This window comes from Chironomus tepperi, unplaced genomic scaffold, assembly GCF_022539635.2.
Source record: "Chironomus tepperi strain 1889 unplaced genomic scaffold, CSIRO-AGI_Ctep_v1 contig_8, whole genome shotgun sequence".
Classification (NCBI taxonomy): Eukaryota; Metazoa; Arthropoda; class Insecta; order Diptera; family Chironomidae; genus Chironomus; species Chironomus tepperi.
Window position 1 is genome coordinate 733,857 of NW_027226130.1, and position 18,401 is coordinate 752,257.

General features: G+C 32.4%; 4 protein-coding genes across 5 annotated transcripts; 1 reads left to right on the plus strand and 3 right to left on the minus strand.

Annotated features, from left to right (window-relative positions):
* Positions 1-159: 159 nt before the first annotated feature.
* Positions 160-4,762, minus strand: AP-1-2beta (adaptor protein complex 1/2, beta subunit). Of its 2 annotated transcripts, none has more exons than XM_070653085.1 (4): positions 4,608-4,762; positions 3,872-4,178; positions 2,179-3,158; positions 160-1,998 (listed from the first exon to the last, which is right to left on the minus strand). In XM_070653085.1, the coding sequence occupies exons 2-4, from the start codon at positions 4,148-4,150 to the stop codon at positions 495-497; spliced, it is 2,763 nt and encodes a 920-aa protein (XP_070509186.1). In that variant the 5' UTR covers positions 4,151-4,178; positions 4,608-4,762; the 3' UTR covers positions 160-494. The 2 variants fall into 2 exon arrangements, with proteins under 2 accessions (XP_070509186.1, XP_070509177.1); XM_070653076.1 differs by lacking the exon at positions 4,608-4,762 and adding an exon at positions 4,247-4,531.
* Positions 4,763-5,036: 274 nt separating this feature from the next.
* On the minus strand, positions 5,037-17,023 carry LOC139100241 (uncharacterized). The gene is made up of 9 exons (XM_070652858.1): positions 16,918-17,023; positions 16,033-16,857; positions 15,098-15,180; positions 14,956-15,040; positions 8,299-8,366; positions 8,050-8,242; positions 7,886-7,988; positions 6,758-7,832; positions 5,037-6,700 (listed from the first exon to the last, which is right to left on the minus strand). Exons 1-9 carry the CDS (start codon positions 16,979-16,981, stop codon positions 5,222-5,224), a joined length of 3,975 nt encoding a protein of 1,324 aa, XP_070508959.1. The 5' UTR covers positions 16,982-17,023; the 3' UTR covers positions 5,037-5,221.
* Positions 9,512-11,597, minus strand: Pop2 (CCR4-NOT transcription complex subunit Pop2). The gene is made up of 6 exons (XM_070652690.1): positions 11,422-11,597; positions 11,038-11,259; positions 10,788-10,965; positions 10,412-10,719; positions 10,140-10,249; positions 9,512-10,081 (listed from the first exon to the last, which is right to left on the minus strand). The coding sequence occupies exons 2-6, from the start codon at positions 11,213-11,215 to the stop codon at positions 9,986-9,988; spliced, it is 870 nt and encodes a 289-aa protein (XP_070508791.1). The 5' UTR covers positions 11,216-11,259; positions 11,422-11,597; the 3' UTR covers positions 9,512-9,985.
* Msh6 (DNA mismatch repair protein Msh6) lies at positions 11,891-16,046 on the plus strand. Its single transcript, XM_070652679.1, is given in 6 exon segments — positions 11,891-12,002; positions 12,092-12,286; positions 12,347-13,440; positions 13,618-14,377; positions 14,380-15,653; positions 15,791-16,046. Coding segments are annotated over 6 exon segments (3,486 nt in total). The 5' UTR covers positions 11,891-11,959; the 3' UTR covers positions 15,911-16,046.
* Positions 17,024-18,401: the final 1,378 nt, after the last annotated feature.

Genomic DNA, 18,401 nt, shown 5'->3' on the forward strand with positions numbered 1-18,401 from the left:
CTTTTTAACACTCACAAATGCAAATAAAAATCAGAATTCTTAATTAAAACTAAAAACATTTGAAAATATTCACGTTTTCGCGCCACTTTTCACCAAAATGATGCGAAAAAAATGTTTTTCAAAAATCAAAAAACCGTTAAATTTCAAAGACCACAATAATTAAGATTTAAATATTTTTCATTTTTATTAGGATTATAATAAAGATTATTTTTTCATATAACAGTTAAACATCAGTTTTTAAATCATCATGTGTCTGCCTACTTCAATCAAAATGTTCATGTTCCAAAGGTCATAAGTTGCCAATTGATATTAATTAATATAAATTGCAGTAAATAATAATAATTACTATCATTATCATAACTTGATATCATAATTTACGAGATAAATGTTCCTTTATATACTTTCTAATCGTCTTCATTTGAATGGAATTTAATTCTGAATTACTACATCAAGGAAAAAAATAATAATGAGCAGTAAGTTCCTCAACATGCAACTTATGATGACTTAATGATCATATCGTAAGCAGTAAAGATCATTGGTGCAACTTCAACAGATCTTGATTTCAAACTAAGTGTGCCTTCACTACTTCCAGGTGTCAATTTCAATTCAAGCAATGCCCAAACATTATTTTCAAGTTTAAGTGATTGATACAGCATGTCCTGTCCCTCAACATTTCTCTTTGCAATTGTAAAGACATTATTTGCTGTCATCTTAGCTGCAATTGCATCAGCATTGCCAACAATACCACTCAATGTATATTGAACCTCATTTGCAGCTGGAATTTCCTTCCATGTTGACAGGAAAACTCTCTTGTCCAATTGTCCATCCTCTGTGAAAAGTGTATGTCCGTGCACTAAGCATGCAAAGTAGAAAACATCGACATTATTCTTAATAGCAATCTGTAGATTATTAATTGGTTCCATTCGCATAATTGGACCGCTGATGCTTAATTTGAGTGACACTTCTGCAGACTGTCCTGGTGGTAAACTAGGAACTTGTAAAGGTGCACCGGGTACCATACCAAATGTATTTTTATTTAACTGTATTGCAAATGCACTCATAGCCTGCATTGCTTTATTTGTGAATACCATGTCCATATACACACCGCCACCACGTCTTGCAAATGTTCCTTGAATCTCAAGACCTTTGCCTTTTTCTGCAGGTAACCATGTGATTTTAGGGATTGCAATCATTGTTGTTGTTTGGGTAGTTATTCCAAATATATCACCAAGTAGTCCATTTCCTGTACTTGGAACTGGTGCTGTTTCGGCTGCAGGTGGTCCTCCTAATAGAATATCTAATCCTCCGCCAAGAAGATCGACATTACTTTGAGGTGGTTGAGATACAACTGAGGCAGCAACTGGTGCGCCAATGTCCATTGATAATAAATCACCAATTAATGACTCTTGATTTGGAATGACTGTTGCTGACTCTGCTGGTTCTGCATCATTTGTATGTGCAATTGTACGATTTGGAAGTGATTTTCTGACACCTGCTGATCGTCCTTCAACAAATGCTGTTGGTGGCTTATGATAGACACTAGCCAATGATGCAATATGACAAATCAATTCATCTAAAAGTGTCGGTTCCAATAAATCAGTTTCTTCTGAAATTAAAGGCTTATCAGCCAAAACAACTTCTTTTGCAGCTGCTGGATCTGTTGACAATAAACGCCAGTAAATAAATCCACGATCTCTCAAATCTGGATTGTCGCTGTCTTGTGTTGCAAGTGACAAAACATGCTGAACAAGTTCTTGTGTATCAGCTGGACGTTTCAAGAACAATTTAACAACAGCTGTTAATAATTGCAATTGAACTTGAGCATTTTCGTCTTGGAATCCTTCCAAGAAACTGTCGAGGAGCTCATCGGCATTATCAATACGCTCAGCATATTCACCAATAATCCAGACCATTGAAGCACGAGCTTCTGGCTCATCAAGAGTGTCCAAGTTCTCACACAATGTGCTAATGATGCTCTCATACTTATTGGGATATTTTCTGGAAGATACAGATATTATAGAGTTAGTATTTTATTAATTATTTTTTAATTTTGAGACAACGGTTTTAAAAATTTTGAATTTTAACGGCTTACAATGTTTTGAATTTTCGCATCTTTTCAATTCAAATTTTACAAAACCGTTAAAATTCAAATTTTACAAAACCGTTAGAAATTCTCACCTGAAAATATCCTTGATGACAACAATAGCCTCCTGAACGACATAGTTGACTTTTGTCTGAATCAATTCGAGCAATGTCGAGACACATCTCTCAGCAGATGGCTCAACTTTGATTGCACAACGTCCAATAGCTCTGACTGCTTTACGAACAAAATCAACATCAACTTCCGTTGCATATTCCTTCAATTCACTCAAAACTTGTGCAATATTGCTCTGATTTGCCAATCTAATCATAATATCCAATTTCTCAAGCTTGACATAGATTGGATCATTGTATTTTACGAAGAATACTTTCATTTCATGTTTCAGGATGTCTGGACGTTTTTGAACAATCAAATTGATGTTTCTCAATGCAACATACTGAACTTCTGGTTCGGATGACAATAAAGTAACAAGTGGTGGTGCCAATTTCTTTGTTAATGTAGCACAAAAGTCACTGTCGGATGAAAGAATTTCCAATAATTTCATGAGAACCTTAATAGCACTCAAAACGACAGCAGCATTAGCATGAGCAAGACGTGGAGTAATTCGTTCGCAAATTGATTGAGCTTCACGTTCATCCTTTGGCGTATAATTTGCCAATGAATCGAGGATGAAGACTTGACCCCATTCAGTACATTCATTAAGAGCAGTCAATAGCTTATTAATTGTTGCTGAATTTAATTCAACTAATGGCTGTCCAGATGCTGACGATTCATTAATTTCACTCAAAGCAGCAACAGCATTAGCAACAACCATTGGATTAGAATCAGATAATAAATCCTTTAATTGATCCAAAAATCCTTGATCTTCAACCATTGAGCTTGAAATGTCATATAATTTGGCAACGCATACAGCAGCTGTTTTACGTACGTATGGATCTTCGTCTTTTAAACATTTTCTCAATGGCTCGCACAAATACTCTGTAATTTTATCAACGCGAATACATCCCATTGTACGGACGGCCAATGCTCTTATCAGCGGATTTGAATCTTCGCAGTCCTACAAAAAGTTTGTATGAGAATTGCATTAAAATAATTTTTATGGGTTGCTGATTAATTTTTAGTAACAAAATACTGCGTGAAATATATAAATGAAATGTTATGTGCTGTAAATATGATTCGGCTATAAATTTTTGTTTGGGGAGTTCTGCCAATTGTCTTTCAAATTTTTTTATTCATGATCGATATGCGAATAGTAAATTAAAGTAACTAGGAGTAGCGAGTTTAGTGCATTTTGGTTGGACAACATTGGATTTAACTAATCCAATGTTTTAATCCAACGGATTAAGCTAATCCAATGTTTTGATCTTTTGGATTTAGATAATTCAATGTTTTAGGCCTAAAAACAACACTAAGCCAATGTTTTGAGTCTAATAATAACACTAATTCAATGTTTTAGTTCTCTGGATTTAGTTAAGCCAATGTTTTGATTTAGATAATCCGGTTTAAGCTAATCCAGTGTCAAATGCACTAAAAATCTACATTGCTGAAGCATGATAAATTTGTAAGCATTGTAGATGATACATTTTTACCTTCATCAATTGAGAATGTGGCAAATCCTTACAATTGCAATTGGAATATATATACATAAAAGTTATGAATTTATGACTTAATCTACAGAAATTTGTAATAAATATGTAGGAATCTACGAATATCTCACATAACATGTCAGTTATATCCTCAAAAAATATGTCAATTTATCATGATGCTTACCTTAACGAATGTATTGACAGCCATGATTGCCATATCAGGCTGTGATTTAGCATAATTCATCAAGTACAGATAGACCAATTTTTTCAGTTCCAAATTGTCAGTCTGCATGCAATTCACAACATCCGGAAATAGTGCTGAGACATCCTTTCCAACAGTCATGCTTGCAATGACTTTCTTGACTGCTTCCTTCTTCTTCTCCTTCTTATCACTATTAAGCTCTGATTTGAGCTCAAAGATCTCACCCTTTTTGGTGGTCGTAAAATATTTTGAGTCAGTCATTCCGTGATTTGGTTCAAATGCTCGAATTCTGAAATAAAATTATAATGCGAGATAATTTAAATTGTATAACATGACAACAATTGTGTTTAAATTAACTGAATTGGCGCAATAGGAATCATTTTGATATGTTTCTGTTTTCTTTCTGGATGTTGATAACTCCAAATTCAACTGGATCTCAATGACCAAAAAATCGATAATTTTTTCTCGCAAGAATGAAAACTTATTTCGTAATAAGGCAACTTTCGTGGACTTTAATTGTATCTAATGCATTGTTTACTACTTAACGAATGCATATTCACCATAAGCTCGATGATTTAAATTTAGAATTCACGATTTTCATTACTTTTACTTCGTCATTAATTTCTCCTCCCATTGAAATTTTGTTAGTGGTATTTTTTGACTTAACTAGCGTTACTTTTATCATGCAAACTTAATGAAGGCATGCAATGTTACTTACATCAACGATATAAACTGGTTTTATTAATTAATAAATGCAATTAATACAGAAAAAATACAATTTTTTTATAGGATTTGGAATGATTCACAAAGATAACAAAATTTCAAAAGCGACCTCTTGCGGTCGATACACAAAACATAGACTTAATACGGTCTATAAACTGGGCACTGTTTTATTTTTTTGATGATCAAGCTGAAATGTTTTGAAATCAAATTTAACGAATTTTTGATATTCAAAAATAATTTCGCATCTTTCTTGGCAATTTCAAATTTTAAAAGTCCGTTAAATTTTTCTGTTATATAAATTTTTATTTTTTTTCTAAATCATTGAATAAATGCTTAACATCACATCATGAAAAAGATTTAGTTTAATTTAATTTTTCAATAGTTTTACATGAATTTTGTAAAAAAAAAAAATGTTAACCAAAAAGGAATTAAAGAGTAGAAAAATTAATTAATCTGTGCTACTTCAATATATTACTACCTATATTAGATATATTGAGTATGTTTATATTCTTTTCATCTAAATTATATTACTGAGATTTGTACTTTATATTCATCAGATCTCATTCATTCATCCCATCCATCCATTAATATTCTTATAAGACAGCTTAATCAATCTAATAGTACAGTTGTATCCTTAAGATTAATACTTTGACTAATTCGGTCAGCAATTGATTGCATATTTTCCGACTTTTGATTATTTTGTTCCTTTTTCGGTTGTTGATCATCATTATTTTGTTCTTCTGGATCTATGTCCATTTTATCTTCATTAAACATATCACTAATCCTGTAATTTGGCTCTTCCTCATCATTATCATCTAGTGTTAGGTCAATTTTCTCTGGTGTTCTATGGATTTCCTGAATATCTGAGTCATAGCTCTTTTTAGAAATACTAGCAGTAACGTTTGAACCATTTAAGAATGCTTCTGCATCACTTTCCAGGATTTTTGCTTCATTTATGATGTTTTCTGAATCACTTTCTGGAATTTTTGCATCAGTTTTCACCACTTCTGCGTCATTATTCGCATCACTGTTAACTACTTTTGTGTCATTTTCCAGAATTTTCGCATCACTTTTGACCTCTTCGGTGTCAATTTCCAGGGCTTTTACATAATTTTTGACTACATCTGCGACATTTTCCAGAGATTTTGCATTATTTTCAAGGACATTTTCGTCTGTTTTACCAAACTTAGTATCAGGTTCCATAGCTTCTTCGCAAACTTTAGCAGGTTCTGAATTTTCTTCAATGTATGAATGACTGTCTAAGCCATTTGTAAGAGTTTCTGGAATTTTTGCATCATTTTTGACAATTTCTGTGTCATTTTCAAGTTTTGGACCATTTTGTGCTTTATCTTCAGCATTATTCTTAACTTCTACTTCCTGGCCAAATCCTGCTGTTTCACTTTCAACTTTTTGAGTCTCCTCAAAATCCAACTCATCACTAGTATCAAGTACAATGGAATCAGTCTTTCTTTCATTTAAAACCGCCTCTTCCACGCAACATTCTTGCTCATATTCCATAATTTCTTGTGTTGTAACTCTATCGACATCAGCATGATTTAATTCGTCATCTCTCGGAATATTATGCACAACATCCTGATTTTCTTGTATCACATTACCATTTTGAAGTATATTATTGCTATCGAGGCAATAAAAGTCGTTGTTATTATTAAAGTTTTCGTCATTGTTGTTTCCATTACTATTCTCATTTTCATTGCCATTGCCGTTTCCGTTTTCATTGCCATTTTCGTTTCCATTCCCATTCCCATTCTCTGTAACTCGAAATGTATCATCCGAATTTCCATTATTATTCTCAAGATCAATAAATTGCACAGGTTTTGAGGTTTTCCGCTTTCGATCACCATAAAATCGGATTTTAGGTAGTTCAACTTGATTGTTTGTCGATTCCATCATTGTTTGTATTACTTGAGCAATTTCACGTCTCTTTGAGCTACGAACTTCTTCAGATGAGAACCATTCTCCAAGATCAATTGGAAATCTCAAGTCTTGAACTGGCGAGGTAACAAAAAAGCGTTCCATAAATTCTAGAATGAAGCATCCACAGTCTACGTTGTTCATTTGAAGGGGAACCTAAAATGGAAGGTAATTTTAGAAAAATAACAGTCATAACAGGATATCAAGTCATACCTTTGGTGAGTGTCCATTTAAGCATTTAACATCAAATTGAAATTCTTGCTGATATTTGTTCATCCATTCGTATTCGAGGAAATTTTTGATATGATTAATAGCAACAGTTCGTCGCGATCCATTGCCTTTAACGGAATCAAGGATCAGAATGCATGAAGACTTGATTGGTGCTTGAAAAACTTTCTTCGGATTACGCTTAACTTCACTTTCGTCAACCCTAACATTTCCATCAATTGTATAGCTTCCATTGAGTTTTGGGAAGCAAACAATAGCGAGGAACCAATGATTGTGATCCATTAAAGGCATAATAATGTAGTCTTTTTCAAAAATATTTACATTATTTTTTAAAATTCCTTCAATTCGCTTATAACGCTTCTCTTTAGCATTAAGACCAGCATTTAATCCATCATTCCAGCCTGAATATTCGGACGATGTTGCATATAATGTATAAAAGTGTGTTCCTATGATTAAAGTCTTTTCTCTCTGTTCTGGTGTCATTTTAACATTGTAGATATAGTGAAGATAAAAGTCAATAATTACGTCACTAAGATATTCGTTGCGCGAAAGGCATAGATAGTCTTCCATTCTCACAATTATGTCTCCATTGCTTGTATTATACGTAAATAATTCTATTGTTTTATCTACATTGTCATAAATCTCTTCATGTTCTAAATCCTGTTCCGATTTTGAGTCCTCAATATGACTTAAACTTTCGATGACCGTCTGATCAACTCCCTTTAATGATCTCTTTAGAGCCTCTTTTAATTGTGCTTCTTCTGACATATCTTCACATAAATTGACTTCATCACGATTCCTAACTCGTAAACTACGTTTTGGAGCCTCTTCAATCACTTCACAATCAGCTGTGACGTTCGAAAAACTTTGCTTTCGTGGACGTTTTTGGGGTAGATAATCTTGTGAACCATCTTCGGGATCACAATCCAGCAGTTTCTTTTTGCGATGTTTTAATACACTTGACTTATGAATTTTTGATGTCTGCTGTTGTTCGGGTTCTGGCTCAGGTTCTGGTTCCTTTGTTATTTTTGCAACATTCTCATCAAATACGTCAATTGACCTGTAATTAATTAATTAGTTGGATGTTTAATTAATGTAAAATTGATAACTTACGAGAAAAATTTTTCAATGAATGATACATCGTCATTAGATATATCATTAAGATACAGCTGGAACTTGTTTTCATCAGCATTTTTGCTAATCTGGAAGTAAAAGTCTGAGAAAAAGAAGAAAATTTTAAAATTTAATTTTAATAAAATTTAAATAAATTTTTTTACCACTTTTTTTAATAAGGTCGCCAACACGTCGTATTGCTGAAGGTTTAAGTTTAAAATCCAAAATCATTTGATTGTCATTGAGAGTTTTAAATATCTTTTTGATATCATCAATCTCTATTATGATCTTAAACTGCTCATTTTGTTCTGAACGGAAGTTTAATCGAAAAGCCTGCTCAGTTTTGGAACATAAAAGCTAAAACAAATTATAATTAGTTATGTTTATGAATTTAATTATAATAATTTTCTTACAACTCCACCGCAATCAGCCGATATTAATGTTCCAAGTATGATACTATCAAAGTTAATTTGTCTAAATACTGCAAATGAATTTATTTTTTTCTTTTAGCAATTTTTTTCATTATTTCTATATTTTTAATAAATTTTACCCATGTTATCCATTGCTGAACTACATTAGCTACTAGCCACCATTTAGATACAACTATTAGGCGATTAGAAAGTTAATTAATTTTAATAAATTCAATGATTTTTTGATAATTTTTTCGCGTTTCTGAATTTTTTAACAACAAAACAATGCATGAACTATGCAAGCGTAGATAACTATCCCCTTTTTTCAATTTTATCACGTATTTCTATGAATATTTCCTTAAACAAGCCGCTGTCTTACTCACCATCAATAACACGTAATTTGATCAAAATTTAATTAAATTAACTCAACGAAAATCAGCTAACTTTGATAAATTTGAATTTTTTGATGTTTTTCGTATGTTCAGTCCCCTTGAAATTTTTCAAATATTTCAACGACGGTTATGAACTAACTAACAAAATTAATCATTTTCAGTTGAATTTAATGTATTTATTTGATGTAGAATGATGAAATCATTCATTTTGGAACAGTTTAATACAATCTGTTTGGAAGATTTATTGTACTTTAATTAATTTCTGGGTTTTTTCCGACATCCAGCTCTAATTTTTCTTTGAAAATTGTATTTGATTTAATTTTGACACAATAGAATGTCCGGAGGAGATTTTTAAGATGATGATGTATGTGTTTAGTCAAATTGTCTTTGTTCTTGACAAGACAAAGCCATGAGACAGAGAAATTCATCTGAAAAAAGAAATGTGACGTAGAACTTACGTACGTATTTTTATTTGACGTAGAACATACGTACGTAATAGTACGTAATACGTAATTTTACGTAGCGTAGAACTTTACGTGGCGTAGAACTTACATACGTAATTTTACGCAATGAAAAGTTTACGTACGTAATTTTACGCAATGAAAAGTTTACGTACGTACTTTTTACGTAACACAAATCTTACGTACGTATATTTTACGTAAAACGAACCTCATTTACGTATAGAATTTTACGCACTTAAGCCAGTGCATTTAATACTTAAGAAGCAATTCAGATAAAGTCTAGTTTCATTTCTTTTATAAATGATTTTTTTTATTTCAGAAAAAATTGTATTGTATTACATATCGCGCCGTAATTCATCTTTTTCATTTTCTTTTTATTAATTATAGGAGATAAAGGATAAATAATTATTAAATAGGTATTATTATTATTTATCGGTATCAGAATATTACTTTTTGTTGAATTTTTATATTGTGTGTTTTTTTTTCATCCTTTCATAATTAATTTACTTCCTTTTTTTTACTTTAATAACATTATGAAAATTTCGAAGAATTTCTTTAATTATGTTTATATTATTTTTTCTTTTTCTTTTTATATAGAACGAATTATTTTAAAGCAATAATGTGTGTGTATGTGTGTATATACGTTGAATAGCTATTGAAATATGCGTCTGTGCAAAAAGCGATGCAGCATTTAGGTATTCTTTAATAATTTCAGTTTTTTCTCATTTCTTTCTTCCTACTCATATTATATAAAAATTATATCCATCATTATTCTTTCAATTTTATTGTTGTTTTGTTGATGAAATGTCACCAAAAATCTGGAGACATGTGTGTAATTTATTCAGCAGGAATATTGCGATCCGCTTGGTTGAATGACAAGCCAAACAAATGACCTGAGTATTTATCGTTATCAATATTATCCTCGAAGAACATCTGAAAATAATCCACAAATTAGTCTAATTAAGCATAAATTTTTCAAAGATTTCCTTACTTCTCGCATTTTGAAGAAGGCCATGCCAGTTAGCAAAGAATCAGAGCCAGCTTGATGTTGAGGACCAATTCTTCTAATATCTAGTTGTTCAGCAACTTCTTGTAATCCACCTAAAATGACACAAAATCAATTAATAATTTATTTAAAATTTAACGGTCATTTCAAATTTGAAATTTTTTAGCACTTGTAACGGTCAGCTAAAATTCAAATTTTTAGCACAAATTTGACAATTCAATAACCGCACACTGCTAACCACTTTACCACTCACTCACCTTTAAGATTCTTACAAGACTTCATCAAATACTTGACGTCGTAGATCGTAGGAAAATAGATTCGTAAAAGTTCGAAAAATTCACTCTCATCAGCTGGCAAATTTTGATCAGTAAGGACCTTCAAAAGATACCCGAAATCATAACCAGAATGGAAGCTCAACCACTTGATGTTATCCATTAAAACAATTCCGGATGTCATAAGAAGTTCTGCAAAATCGATTGGATCAATGCCATCTTCTTCATGTTTCTTAAATTGAATGCCTGAATTTGTCAGTAAATCGATCGAATCTTGCGCATACATATCCTCGCTAAAAAAATACATTAATTAATTAATACATGGAACTCCTTTGGGACATTTCAATGAAAAAGTACTCACGTTAGACTGAATTTGAAATTAAACTGAAATGTTGAAAAATCAGGAGCTGTATTTCCATCTTCATCCATAAATGTTAGTCCAAGCTGAATTATTTTAAGGAGATCTACATTGCATCGTAATAACTGATATTGGTAGTCGGCAGTTGATCGAAATTCACCGATAGGCCGTGCAACAACTCCTAAAAAATGGTCGAAATATGAGTCAAATATAAAGGAACAAGAAGAAGAACAATTTGACTATAAAAACTCACCGGGAAATTCAGTGTCCATTGCTACATAACAAAATTTATTGACAATCTTACGAATTAGGACAAATTCATCTTCAAGATTATGACGCCAGACTTCACGTATGCCACATTCTTGATTTATATCATCTTGTTGATGTCCTGTAGCATTTGATGATCCGGAGTTTACTACGGCAGACGGCATTATTAAAACTTTGTCGCTGTTTTGGTCTATCCTTTCAGGACTTGCTGTAATAAACATGATAATATTGATGTTTTAGATTACTGTACTCGAATGGCAATGAAAAAAAGTGCTCATTGATATGGGAAATCAATAAATAGACACATTTGGATGTAAATAAAAAAAATTTTCTCGCATTTATATCAAAAAAAAAAGAATCTTTTCAAGACCTTGCTCATTGAAATGCTTATCCTCTTTTTCAGCCACACTTAATAGTATTTTTTCGTTAGAACAATAACTAAAGAGTTATTGGTTTACTAAAAGGAAGTAAAGATCTATGAGAAGGTTAGTTAATTTAAGAACTTTTATTTTCAACAAATCGAATGAATGAAAAATGAAAATTAAAACACTCACGAAAGTATACTTTTTCCCTTTCTGCAAGCTAAATACCGCTTTAATTTCAGTTACTTTATATTCTTAATGACCGTTGCACAATACTCGTACCGACGAATACTTTTGTGTTTTGAATAAACTCACTTTTATGCTTAATTAACTAGGTTTTTTGTTTCGATGAATTTTCCTTATGACACAACAACAACAAATGTAAATAAAAATTTAACGGCCAACTTGATTTTGAATTTAATTCCCGCCAATTATTCAATAAAATTCAAATAATTTTAATCAGTTATTTAAATCAACAGAATATTTCCACATGTCAATAATTTATTTAATTAAACTAGTAAAATAAACAATAATATTATTAAACGGATGACAAAAAGTTTCAAAATCGTAGCATACATTCCAATAACATGTAAGTTTGCCCTATTTTGGCGGAAAAACATTGTTTCTAAATAAAAGTGTGAGCTTAAACAAAAATTAATTAAAGTGAATGTTTTAAAGTAATTGTCATGTCACAAAAAGTCAAAGCATCTCCTAAACCGTCGCCAAAACCATCGCCAAAGAACACATTGTTTAATTATTTTGCGAGAAATTCATTAAATACATCCCAAAATGTTGAAAAAACTGCAGAAAAGGAAGTACCGGCAGTAAAGAAGGAAGTTCCGGAAAAATTGACTGGGAAGAAGCTTGATTTCGGTAAGTAACTAGCTATTCAAATAGTCAGACATAATATCTAATTCATAACACTATATTAAGGCAAACGATCAAATAATTCAAGTGACGAAGAAGACATAAAAGTCAATAAATCAACCAAAAAACGTAAAATCATTGATTCCGATGAAGAGAACAGTGACAACAATGCACCAAAGGAAGTCACTCAGATTGCCAAAAAGCGTATCATTGACTCAGATGATGAAAAAGATGAGTCTATGCCACCACCAAAAAATCCAATTTCAAGACTTGCTAAATTTTCTGAAGATGCACCAGAGGAATCGCCATCCAGCAAGAAATCAAAATCAGAAAAGCAAGATCTAACAAAATTAGTTCCAAAGAATGAACCAGAAGATGATGATGATGAAAATCAAGGATTATCGCTGGATAATGAACAAAAAGTTTATTCTCACGAAAGTTTTGAGTTCTTACAGCCTGCACATATCAGAGACATCAACAAGAATCGACCAAATCATCCAGATTATGATCCACGAACATTATACATTCCAGAAAGTTTCTTAAAGCAGCAAACTCCAGGTCATTTACAGTGGTGGAAGCTGAAAGGTCAATACTTTGACTGCATTTTCTTCTTTAAAGTCGGCAAGTTTTATGAACTGTATCATCAAGATGCAGTCATTGGAGTTAAAGAGCTCGGATTGACATTCATGAAAGGTGATTATGCTCATTCAGGCTTCCCAGAAACAGCCTACGATAAAATGTCATCAACATTAATTGAAAGAGGATATAAAGTGGCAAGAGTCGAACAGACAGAAACACCGGCAATGATGGAGAAGCGCTGTGAAGCTGAAAATAAAAGAACTAAATTCGATAAGGTCGTCAGACGTGAAATCTGTCAAGTATCTAATGTTGGAATGCAAAATTATGCAACTGGATTATGTTCAATGGCAAAAAGTCAATTTTCAGCTTTACCAAACTTTTTATTGTGTATTGCTGAGAAGAAGATTGATGCATCCACAAATCGTTATGGTATTGCCTTTGTCGATTCTAGTATTGGAGATTTTATGATTGGCGAATTTGATGATGATGAGCAGTGCTCGAGATTACTTACTTTATTGTCTCTCTACACACCAGTATTAATTTTACATGAACGAACAGGAATGAGCGAAAATACATCAAAGGTAAGTGATACTCAAAAACATTCCTACTTCCTTGTTGAAGCCGTACGATGATCCAATGTCGCATTTCGATACTTTAAAACATAACGGTCGAAAAAAATTCAAAAAATAACGGCTGAAAAATTTTTGAAAATCATTTCAAATTTCAATAATCCGTTACAAATTTTCATTTCTTTACAGGTCCTAAAAGGAATCAACGTAGTCAAAGAAAAGTTGACAAATGAAAAGCAATTCTGGAATGGCTCAAAAGCATTGAAATATCTGGCTGAGAACAGATACCAATCTGATAGCGACTGGCCAGAATGCTTAAAAGAAATGCAAAGTGATCATTTGAAGCCGTCTGAAGATTCCACATTGGCACTAAAAGCTTTAGGTGGATGTTTGTGGTACTTAAAGTATAATTTACTCGATCAACAAGTATTATCATTGGCAACATTCAAACGTTATTTCCCACCAGATCAGAAAGTTGAGTTTGATGGATCAAAAGTTAAGAAAGAGAAGCGACAGCAAACTCACATGATGCTTGATGCCATAACTCTACATAATTTGAATGTTAATGGTGATTCAAATTCATTAATTATGAAATTAGACTATTGCAGTACACAATTTGGTAAGCGACTTTTAAAGGAAATAGTTTGCATGCCAAGTTGTGAAATTGATGAAATTAAGGCACGACAGGAAGCAGTAAAGGAGTTGAAGGATAATGTTGGGTTGTTGAATGACTGTCGTGGATTATTAACTTCTTTAAACGTTGATGTTGAGAGAAGTTTAAGTCAGATTCATCATCTTGGCAATAAGGACATCCTGCAGAATCATCCACAATCCCGAGCAATTTTATATGAAGCTGAGACATATGGAAAGAATAAAATTATTGATTTTGCTGCTGCTCTTGATGCATTTGATCACTTAATGAGTCTTCCAGAGGTTTTAAAGGCTGCACATCATCCATGCTTAAAATGTTGACCCAAACAAAGGAAAATGGTGGAAATTTTATTGATTTAAGTCCACAACTGAACAAGCTGAAGAAGTCATTCAATATTGAGGAAGCAAAGAAGACTGGATATATCATTCCTGGCCGAAATGCAGATGAGGAATATGATGCAGTTCTGGATGATATTGATTCCCTAGAAACTGAACTTAAAGTTTATTTAAAGGAACAAGAAAAAGTCGTTGGATGTAAATTAAACTATTTTGGAACTGATCGTAAGCGATATCAAATTGAAGTGCCTGAAAGTCATTTTAAGAAAGTTCCAAAAATCTGGAATTTAGAGAACTCAAAAGGCAAAGGCAAGAATGCCGTCAATCGCTACACATCAGATGAGACAAAAGAATTTCTAGCTAGAATGCAGGAACTGGAAGTTAAGAAGAAAAGTGTGCTTAATGACTTTGGTCGTAGAGTTTTTGAAAAATTCTCTAAAAATTATACTCAATTTAAGCAAATTGTCAATCTCACAGCAAAATTGGATGTCCTGGCATCATTTGCTGAATTTTCACGTAATCTCAGTGTCTCATGCGTACCTGAAGTATTTGAAATGGCCAAAACTCCAGGAGAAAGTTTACTTACAATTGAGGACGGTGTCCATCCCTTGATGAATTCTGATGACTACATAGCAAATGGAGTTACGATTGGAAAGGATGGAGCATTCTTTGAACTTATTACCGGACCTAATATGGGTGGTAAATCGACATTAATGCGACAAGTTGCATTATTAAGCATGTTGGCACAAATTGGAACTTTAGTTCCTGCAGAAAGCATGAGTCTTACATTAATTGATCGAATATTTACAAGACTTGGTGCCAATGATAATATTATGAAGAATCAAAGTACATTCCTGGTTGAATTGAATGAAACTGCCATAATCCTTAAGCACTGCACATCCAACAGTCTCATTTTACTTGATGAATTAGGTCGCGGAACATCAACATTTGATGGATCAGCTATTGCACGTGCTGTTGCTAATTTTATTGCTGAAATGAAATGTCGAACATTGTTCTCAACTCATTATCATAGCTTAGTTGATGATTTTCAAGATGACAGTCGTATTAAGTTGGGACACATGGCATGTGTTGTTGAAAATGAAAATTCTGAGGATATAACAAAGGAGAATGTTACATTCCTGTATAAATATGTTAATGGAAGTTGCCCTCGTTCGTTTGGTTTCAATGCTGCTAAACTTGCTGGCATTGATCATGAAATTATTCGTCGTGCACATGAGGTATGTATTGTTGATTTTCTAATATTGAAGGGAACAAGTTGCAACTAATTTCAAATTTGAAAAGTTCGTTACAATTTTTAATCCGAAGATTTAATTTTTAATCCCGAGATTTAACTTAATCTTTCTCTATTTTACAGATTTCAAAGACAGCAGAAGCTGAAAGCTTGAAGCTCCGAATCAAAGCCATGATTATCCAAAATGCAGACAAAGATGAGATTGAAAAGATGATTATTAAATTTAAGAAATGTTTAGATTAAGTTTATTTGTTTGTTAGCGGTAAGCCTCTAATAATAATTTTTGTTTCTCTCTAAATACAGTACAATTTACCATGCTTAAGTATACGATAAAATAATAAAGAAGAAAGCTTATGAGCTGTTGCCCAACATGTTTAATAATTCCTGAAAATTATCATCAGCTTGTAAGTCATTGTGTTGGGGTGTCACATCAAGTTTACACTTCCTTTTAAGCTCATCTAAAGTCTTTTTCTGATCAGTCGGTATTTTTTCGTCATGCTCAGCCTGGTCGTCATCTTTAGAAGCTGATGTTAGTTCTGTTTTATCATCAGGAACGTCATCAGACAGCTCAACATTAAATTGTTGAAATAAAAAGTCAATTTCCTGCGATGCCTGCTTTTCGTCATTATTGCCGGCATTTTGACACTGCGGGAAGTGATTAACCTTCTCGTAAATATTTTCACCAACATTATGGACATAATAAGTGAGAAAATCATTCGGAGTTGATTTATCAACAAACGATCCGTCCCGTAATTGTAGTTTCATGCGAATAAGTAAGGATATTCGAATGTTGTGCGGTGCCAAAAATCTATTTAATTTCCTCACAACAGAGTATTTATATTCTTCATTGTATTCCCTCCATGATGTAAAAAAGTTTTGATTTGCTTGATCGATAAGTATCATTTTTGCTTTTTCTGGCATAATCCTTGAGATTCCCTGCAAGTGCCTCAACGTTATTGACAGCAAGTCATCAGGGCTGTTCATCAAGAACATTTGCCATTTAAAAATCATAACCATCAAGTCAAATAGCTTATCTAGAGAATGGACATCAAGTCGCATGAGTGAGCAGCATGCAATATCAGTTAATAATATTCTAGCTTGTGCCAATGACATGATTTCATCAGAAAATGTTGTGGATATGTAGGCAGTGAATGTTGGTGACAGCAGTGCATTAGTTACATCCCTCATCACTATTGGAAGAATTTGAATAATTAATTACCATAATTATGGATACCTTAATCCTATCCTACCTTTTGATGACTTCTCCTTCTCAATATTTTGAGCAATAAGCCGTTGATCGATGATGTACAGCATCTCACAACCTAAATTTACTAACAACCACGAATTAACCTTTGCCATGACTTATTTCAACTGAATTGACATCAAAATAAAACTTTTTTCGATCCTATCCACAAGTGAAGCAGTTTATGGCTAGCAACCAGATGTGTAAACAGATGGTAACAAGCATAGCAACCGATTAAATTTAAATTTAACCGTCAATTGAAGAAATGTTCTTTATTTTTACACTTTGGGTCACGTACGGGCGGTTGATGATGATAAGATGTATATTTAGAAGCTAGTTCTTGTTAGTTATTGTCAGGATAATTAGATCAGCTACTTAAATTCATTAATTATTGATTTGGTTATATTTAATATTAATTTTAATCCTACATGTTCCATTGAATTTTCGGATATTTTTTGGAAAAGAAGTTAAATTAATTGGAATTAAAAAGATACTTATAAATATAAATAATTTTAATTAAAAAAAGGGATATCCCGGCTAATGTTAGTCTGAATCTCGATGTCGTTAACTCATATACATAGTCGAGCAATATCTAGTACTTAGTTGACATGTTGTACCATATGACTATGCATATTTCGAGTAAATAGAGTATACCTGTGTTGTCAGATTCTAAAACAGTAGCTGTTGTCCTTTTGTAAACATAGCTTAGATAGACACTTCATTTGTTTAGGCAAACCTAATGATAGATTTGATATTTAGCTCATTACTATGTATTAATAGTAATTAAGCATTTAAGTAACTCTGAAAAGTAATTGACCAGATTATTGACTCAAATTTGGTGAAATAATTCGAAACTTATCGATTTGATTTGAAGCCTGCCATTTCTATAGATGTGCATTCGTTCATACATACATAATTCAACTGCCTAATGCACTGAATTGAAGCTTTAAACCAGGTTATGCTAGGGAAAGTGTCAGAAAATTGTAAGATGCGGTAAAAAAAATAGAAAAGAAGCAATCCTCTTGCAAGATTTTTATAACGTTCATTTGAGATTTGAATAATATTTATTGTACATAGTTGAAAACCCCTTTTCATACAAAAGTTCAGTTTGTTATTGAACTCCGAAGAATAAACATCATTGTGAAGAATTGAAATCCGTAAGGAATTCTTAATTACATTTACATCCAATCACAATTAAGATCTTATGGAAATGACAGCCTTAACGACTGTTTTATGTAAATTTGTAATTCAATTTTACATATTTTCTAAAGAAAAATAGACCAAATGCGCTGAAAAGCTTTAAAATTCTAAATAACAACAATCATTTCCATATAAAATTAGCTGATAGCATATTCAATGCGTGCATTTAATTCAAAATGAGCTTCTATAATTAAAAACAATAACAAAATACATAAATAAATAAATAATCAGCATAACGACCGAAAAATCACTCAAAAAGTTGAGATTCGACAATTCGTTAACGACTTCCCG

Excerpts from the sequence above, each read along its gene's own strand:
- AP-1-2beta (XM_070653076.1), bottom strand. The coding sequence starts at position 4,269 with ATGATTCCTATTGCGCCAATTCA. Across the intron at positions 3,159-3,871 it reads CTGTCAATACATTCGTTAAG|GACTGCGAAGATTCAAATCC; the intron begins GTAAGCATCATG and ends AACTTTTTGTAG. Across the intron at positions 1,999-2,178 it reads GTCATCAAGGATATTTTCAG|AAAATATCCCAATAAGTATG; the intron begins GTGAGAATTTCT and ends TGTATCTTCCAG.
- Pop2 (XM_070652690.1), bottom strand. The coding sequence starts at position 11,215 with ATGCCGTCTGCCGTAGTAAACTCCGGATCATCAAATGCTACAGGACAT. Across the intron at positions 10,250-10,411 it reads GTCTTGTAAGAATCTTAAAG|GTGGATTACAAGAAGTTGCT; the intron begins GTGAGTGAGTGG and ends GTGTCATTTTAG. Across the intron at positions 10,082-10,139 it reads CCTTCTTCAAAATGCGAGAA|ATGTTCTTCGAGGATAATAT; the intron begins GTAAGGAAATCT and ends GATTATTTTCAG.
- LOC139100241 (XM_070652858.1), bottom strand. The coding sequence starts at position 16,981 with ATGCTGTACATCATCGATCAACGGCTTATTGCTCAAAATATTGAGAAG. Across the intron at positions 7,989-8,049 it reads CGACCTTATTAAAAAAAGTG|ACTTTTACTTCCAGATTAGC; the intron begins GTAAAAAAATTT and ends TCTTTTTCTCAG. Across the intron at positions 7,833-7,885 it reads TTCATTGAAAAATTTTTCTC|GTCAATTGACGTATTTGATG; the intron begins GTAAGTTATCAA and ends AATTAATTACAG.